The sequence below is a fragment of the Megalops cyprinoides genome, chromosome 13 (genome assembly GCF_013368585.1).
Source record: "Megalops cyprinoides isolate fMegCyp1 chromosome 13, fMegCyp1.pri, whole genome shotgun sequence".
Lineage (NCBI taxonomy): Eukaryota > Metazoa > Chordata > Actinopteri > Elopiformes > Megalopidae > Megalops > Megalops cyprinoides.
The window spans coordinates 1,170,001-1,177,500 of NC_050595.1; the positions used below are offsets into that span (position 1 = coordinate 1,170,001).

Sequence of the window (7,500 nt, forward strand, 5' to 3'; positions counted from 1 at the left end):
AGAGAGAGACAGGGGGAGAGAGAGAGACAGGGGGAGAGAGAGAGACAGGGGGAGAGAGAGAGACAGGGAGAGAGAGACAGGGAGAGAGAGAGACAGGGAGAGAGAGAGACAGGGAGAGAGAGAGGCAGGGGGAGAGAGAGGCAGGGAGAGAGAGGCAGGGGGAGAGAGACAGGGAGAGAGAGACAGGGAGAGAGAGACAGGGAGAGAGAGACAGGGAGAGAGAGACAGGGAGAGAGGCAGGGAGAGAGAGACAGGGAGAGAGGCAGGGAGAGGCAGAAAGGGACGCAGAGAAAGAGACAGGAGATGCAGAGGGAGGCTGGGAGAGAGGCTGGAGGCCAAAGCTGTTGCAAACCACCCCCCCCCAAGCTCTGCACAGCAGCTAGGCCTCCCTGTGAACGTCAACAGCCTCTCCTTAAATAATGAATCCTGTATTTCTCTAATTAGAGTCTGCACTGGGGTAATTACAGTGAGGAAGGTGGCCCCACAGCCTCGCACCCCGGGCACAGGTGAGAGCGCCGCCCTGTGCCTCCCGTCCGCGCACTGTCCTGAGATCAGCGGTTATTTTTAACGGCTCATTAAAGTTGTATTGGGCTGTGCGGGGCAGAGCTGACGGCAGCTAACGTTACCAGCAGGCCCGTGAACGTGTCACTTCCTTTGCAGAATGCTGCTTGCTGCTGATGCTTTCTGAATAATTAACAGCGAAAGATTAGCCCGTCAGCAAGGGGCCAAAGGTTCATTGATCTCCTCCAGCTGCCAGCCTCCCGGGCCTAATGAGCATAGCTCTGCCGAGCCCATCTGCTCAAACCATCACACACCTAACCGGGTAACACACATCACATGATAGACCTAACCAGGTAACACACACCACAGGAGAGACCGAACCGGGTTACACACACCACAGGACAGACCTAACCAGATAACACACACCACAGGACAGACCTAACCGGGTAACACACACCGCAGGACAGACTTAACCAGATAACACACACCACAGGACAGACATAACCGGGTAACACACACCACAGAACTACTTGTCAACATGCACCGCTACTGGGCACTAACCAGTTCACACACACCGGAACAAATTAACCAGTTAACTCACATCTAAGAGGACTAACTGATTAACATGCTGCAGATCAGGGAATTAAAAAGTAAACAAACACCAGAACTACCTCACCTTGCCTAACACAGCTCCAAACCAGAATACAACTTAACCATTTTTCACTTAGTTTGGGAATGGCGTAAGGCAAGTGATTTCGGAGATAATTTGTGGGTTGGTCTGCGAGTACCGATGGTTTTCAGCCCCAGTCTGGGAGGAATTGCCCAGCAACACAACAAAACTCAAACCGTGCAAGGCGAAGGAGCAGCAGGGGTTTGGTTTGGAAAACACAGCTGACTATAACAGAATGCAAAGTCATGCTTTATTTTGGAGGCCCAGTAAGTTGCAGTAGTGATGTCATGGTGGAGATGCTTTACGCCACCACACTGTGTTCCCATAATGGATAATGATTATGATAACAGTGATGAAAAAGGCTTATGGCCAAAGCAGAAACCACCAGGTGTGACAGCTAGCCAATCGGAGCTCAGTTCATAGACTCACAGTGAGTGGAAATGTAGGATTCTCCAGCAGACACACAGGCTGGTCCTTACATCCTACCCACAGTGCCTCACTGGGTTATTCTGTTTCTGCACCCCCTGCTCCCATCCTCTGATTGGTGCATCTGACAGAGATGTGGCACTGTCTGTCACCAAGCAGACAGAACAGAACACACACTCCTCTGAAGGGGGGGTCTTCCTAAGGGTGGGGGTGATGCCATGCTACCTTGAGCAACTAAAATGTCCGAGTTCATAATCACAGCCACAATACAGGCACAACATGGCTATACTGTCAGAAGCAAAACCGCTTCAGGATCCGACAGGGCCTTTTTAGCGAGTGGAAGACCAACCATTTTTCTGTTTACTGAAACAGAAGTAGGGCTTGAGAAACGCACACACACACATCATAAAATTCACCTCAGAAAAATGACACTGAAACGTGAATACTCTGAATGCTGAGGGAGAGGACAGGCTGTCAGGCCCATGAGGTGCTGTGTTTGGAGAGGCGAAACGTTTCGCCTGCGTCTCAGTGGAAAATCCACAGCCAGACACGGGTTCCCATCCCGGACCGAGCGGCTGAGCTTACCTTCCCCGTCTCCCTCTCGAAGTCCACATACTCGCGGGTGGGGGCCTGGCGCTGGTCTCCGTGCAGGTTGGCTGGGAAGAACTGCAGGGAGAGATTGGTTCCCGTGGCCACAAAAGCCTTTTAGAGAGAAATCAATACAAACAGGATCAGAAAGCAGGACCTTCCATAAATTATGCAGTCTGCCATTTATTTTTCACTTCAGAGAGAGAGAGAGACAGAGACAGAGAGGGGGGAGTGCAAAAGAGAGGGAGAGAAAGAGAGAGGGAGAGGGAGAGGGAGAGAGAGAGAGAGAGAGAGAGAGAGAGAGGGAAAGAGAGAGAGAGGGAGAGAAAGAGAGAGGGAAAGAGAGAGAGAGGGAGAGAAAGAGAGAGGGAGAGAGAGAGGGGGGGGAGAGACAGAGAGAGAGGGAGGGAGAGGGAGAGAGAGAGAGGGAGAGAGAGGAGAGAGAGAGAGAGAGAGCGAGAGAGAGAGAGAGAGAGCACATGGAGCCAGGGTCAGAGAAGAAAGAGGGGGAAAAGACGAGAGTCATCATTTTCTCAATCTTAAGTATTGAGTTACACACATCTGAATCTGTTTTACCAGCAGCCACTGCTAGCAGAACAAGATACAGGCCTAAAAAAGAGAGAGCAGGGGAAAAATCTATATATTATTTTAAACGAGTCCTTCCACTGACATTAATAGCAAGGAGCCTGAATGGCTTGCTAAACGCAGAGAGCGGGATGCATAACCAGAGTCTGGGAAGAAAAGGCACGTCATGTTCACTTTTTATTACCACAGATTCCCGCTGCTTCCTGCCCTGCTAGGATACCTGGAATAAATATAATATTATCACACGGCCCATGAAGGCTTTTTATGACCGCACTCCCACTCACATACCCAAAGCACTCACAAAGCCCTCCACTTAACACATATGTATCAATTAAAAGAAAAATATCTATGAAAATGTCTTACAAACACGCACAGTCACACACTCACACACACACACACACACACACGTATATACACTCTCTCACAAACACTTTATTCTCAAACAGGCATCTAAAACAAAAATATTTTTTAACAAAACTGGAGGCACAGTGGTTGATTTGGTACAGTAAGCTGAAAGGCACTGAGCCGGAGAGAGGCCCTGACCCAGGCGTGCTTTAATCACTGAACACACAGAAGCCACTGAAGGACACAGCGCAGAAATCCACCCTGTTAGTCCCTCACAAATGGTTTACATCAACGAGGGAAAAAAGTCAGCAGAGAAAAACATGTCCAAATGGTATTTGCATTAAGCAAATTGCTTTTATTTCAAACTGCTTTTAATGGAGGCGTTCATTCTCTCTCTGGCAATAATGCACTGTCGGCAGCTTTATCGTTTTGTTTTTGATTCCTTTTTTTTTAATTCTCTGACTTGTGGTTTACAAGTCTGTCTCTGAGGAAAATGTTTGTTTATTATTACATAGTCATTCGGGAATTTCTTTTTGTTAAAAAATGTCCCTTAACATATTGACAATGGACATCTTAAACGGGTCACTTTGAGAAATACTGTCTGCAAAAGCAAACGGCTGAATCGTGACAGTGGTGTATTCTAAAGCCAAAACACCACGGCCGTGAAAAATGCGTCTCTGGCCCATACACTGTATGCAGAAACCGGGGGTATAAAGCAAACACACCTGCTATTATCAACACATAACGATCAAAAAGGTTACAGACTTTGTTGCAATGTATCTGTACGGGGTAAAAAAGGTGTAGCTGGCATTTGCCCTAATATGATAATGTTATCAGAATTGGTGTGGAAACGGGTTGGGCATATTAAATTTCAACTGCTGAGCTTCAAATAAAAAATAAGATCGTCTTTAGGCCACTTAAATTAGTCCACTGTACACGGGACTGAGGGTAAGACGCGCACACTTCGACACATACGTTCAAAAGTCAGGGGGGGGGGGGCACTAACTGAATACATATTACCTCAAGGTATTTTTAAAGAATCTATAATTATAGCCAACTGACTTCATTACGAAGCACTGCTGAAAAATATCACGTAGTAGATGATTACTGAAGAAGGAATGACGGCGCGAGACGGTAAAATGCACCACGAGCAGCCCGCGCGGGTGCCTCCCATTCATTGCCAAGCGGCCGTTTCGCGTTTTTGGAAATACGGAGAAAACAGAAAGATGCGAAACAGACCTGAACCATAAAGGCACCCAACTACTCAACAGTCTGATGTGGATAGTTATGTAAACACACTCATCCTCAATCAGTATTTTTATATGGGTTGTATCGTGAAAAATATAAATAAGGAAGAGGATTTCTGGCTGCTCCAAGACAAACTGTCTAGTTCCGGGTAATTATGTTTAGAAACACATGAAAGGCATTAAGTTGGACACAATGCTTTTCTTTTATTGGATTGAAATTGAAGTTGAAATCTCCTTTTAAAAGATCAAATACTCACTATTTCTGAGCGTCCGTCTCGACAGGCGTTCTGGAACCTGGCCTGCCTTTCCTCGTGCGGTCTGTCTCGGAAACCGGTGTATTTAATCTTATAAAAACAAAAAGAAACGTCATTTACACTAACGGTGAAATCAAGTCTTGTCAGGGTAAACCTTTACATTGCTTGCATTACGATAATACACCCCCACGTATTGATGCATCTAACCTTAGCAATCTTTTAGACAAAAAGTTACCCCAATCATCCAGCTATCGAAATAAGACTGAAAACCATCTGTTTCCAACATTACAACACATTACCAATTAATCTCAGCCAACTGGAGGTAAAGAAACTTACATTATATTGCCAATAATAACTGTTCATTTTAATGCGTCACTATACAAGAAACACACTTTTGCAACGTGTAACGATGAAAAGCACATACGATCAGATATGTTATCACAATATTTCTATCTGAGTAAAGCATGACTGATCTAGATACAGCAGCGATAGTCGTGTGTCTGTCAGGGGCTTCGCAGGACATCGGACTGATGCGCTGTGATATAACATTCTAATAAACTCCCTAAAACTTCCCAAAGTACGGCAGCTCTCACTCTTCCCATCCCCCGAGTTTGAAACAGGAAGTTTATATCAAATAACCAACAAACAATAATGCGTTCGAATTGGGCTACCTAGGACCGCGCTGCTCTTTCATCGTACAGCACAGGGCTGGTTTATTCAGCAACTTCGGTCTTATTGTTCACAAGATCGACGGGCATCGAAGTTAACGTGGTGCGTCGATCTCGCTGGGTACCCAGTTTCCGCCACTTTATACAATACATCGAATGAATCGACTTACCTCGCACTCCCGGCTGAGTTTTCTGAAAAACTCTTCGTTTTCGAACTTGCTTCTCTGATCCGGGACAACTCGTGGCATCTTAAATATTATTTTATCAATTTTCTTTGCTTTATGTGTATAACTTCAAGAGGAAATATTAGCTTTCAAACTCCCCCCGATCCCGCTTTATTTTCTTCCTTCCTCTTTTAAGTGACTCAGAGAGTATCGAAATGTGCGATGATATTTGCGTTTATTGTATGAGACGATACTTTTTTCTTTTTCTTCCTCTGCTTCTTCTCCCGAATCTCGAATTGAAGCAGGTCAGCCTCAGCCAGCGATCTGGTTCGATTTCGCAACGGGAGAATATTCCTTCCTCGATCCCAGCGTGGTACCGTCCTCTGACAACAGACACAGCTCGCCCTGCTTTAACCGCCTCTCCGCATAGCTCGAAGTTACTTCCTGGCTCCTCTGAGTCCGATTTTGACTGCACACCCTGAAGACACCCCCCATTCACAATTCTCTCCACTACACACCGGCAGTGCGCAGGCGTCCGAGTCAGCAGCACTCCCAGAGAGCGCGCAAGCGTGTTCCTGCATCAAACTTGCCTTTCTCTTTAATAAATTGGATCGAATTTTGAAAAAAGTAAAAAATAACATTACAATGATGACCTAAACGTGAGGCAATGTTTATTACTTACAAGATACAATCGGACAACATACAGACGTATGTAGGTTATTTTTCTAAACAACCACAGACATATGGAGTATGGTCCACGTACCAAACGCTAGTTATTATTTTCAAATGTTTTGACAGGTAGGTGAGTGAGTACTGACAAACACACGTGTATTCTGTTGTTTTCCTCCAGTTGCAACAAAGGGGCGTGCATTCTTCACACGTCGTGGCACTTGTTTGATTTAACCTGGTGGCTTTTTTGACGAAAGAAATAAAACTACTGTTTCTTTGCAGAGGTATGCGCCTTGTGATTAAAGTCCGTCCCTAAAATGCTTCCGCGAATCGGCTAGAATTACAGTGTAAACATAATTTGCATGGAAGTATTCAAATAAGGGTCAGGTGATTTGAACTGATGCTGTCTGAACGTACTCAAAGCAGTGAACGGGTTTTAAAAATACGTATATTGTTGAATTTTGTATCTGTACTTGTATGTGCTCAGCAGTAGAGCTCAGCAGTAGAGCTGCTGAGCACAAAAGTGGTTACCCTCTCAATAAGTAGCAACGTCCCAAGATCATATTTCTGCCCTCGGAAAGTCTGTCAAAGCGGCTCGTTCTAGCGAGACAGCTTCCCGACAACCCGAACGGGAGCCAGAGCTTCTATTTGTTTACCCCCCCCCCTCTCTTTCTCTCCCCTGCACCCTCACTCACGATTAGATCATTTTTCTCTTTTTTTTCATATCATCAACAATAGCTGCAGCCAAATGGTTCTGCCATTCAGCTATTTGTGGAAAAATCTCTTTCCATAAGCTTGCCTGATAATGTAAGATGTGAGAGAGAGTGAGAGAGAATTCATACTGTATGATAAAGAACAATCTTATATTCTCAGACCCAGTCCAAACCACCCCAACCCCCCCCCCCCCCCATCATCATCGCACACACACACACACACCACAGTGACATTCAGGGAAAAAACTAAACAATAGAAACCAGTCTCTCCTGGCCATCATATTTAAAATGAGAGTTCAGTCAATGGAGTGCAATTTCAGAGGAATGTTTGAAAAATTCGACACTGCCATCTGGTCTTTCTGTCACTCCTCTTTCTCTGCATCAGGTCAGTTTGCGTGAATAAAGCAAACTTGGCATTTCTATCAAATTTTTTATTTTAATCACATTTTTAGTCTTGGACCTTTTGCAGTTCTACCTCATTCAGCTACACAATGCTGCTGTTATGTAGCAGAATTCACTACCATTAATCACTCTCTCTAGTTTATAATACAATAATGAGCCTTAAACTGTCTGCATCTGCAACCCTACATCCACAACATTTCATAGAATTACCTAATTAAAAAGTTCATTTCATAATCCACATAAAGAACACTGTTGTGACAGTTCTCTA

At 45.1% G+C, this 7,500-nt stretch overlaps 1 protein-coding gene across 4 annotated transcripts in view; it reads right to left on the bottom strand.

The window, feature by feature from the left end:
* cbfb (core-binding factor subunit beta) overlaps positions 1-5,904 on the bottom strand; it is a 34,121-nt gene extending 28,217 nt beyond the window's left edge. For all 4 annotated transcript variants that reach the window (XM_036544014.1, XM_036544011.1, XM_036544015.1 and 1 more), the window contains exons 1-3: positions 5,455-5,904; positions 4,620-4,706; positions 2,183-2,299 (exon numbers count right to left, since the gene is read on the bottom strand). In XM_036544014.1, the coding sequence (XP_036399907.1) occupies positions 2,183-2,299; positions 4,620-4,706; positions 5,455-5,532 (282 nt within the window). In that variant the 5' untranslated portion in view covers positions 5,533-5,904. The remainder of the gene's footprint in view (positions 1-2,182; positions 2,300-4,619; positions 4,707-5,454) is intronic.
* Between the last annotated feature and the right edge of the window lie 1,596 nt (positions 5,905-7,500).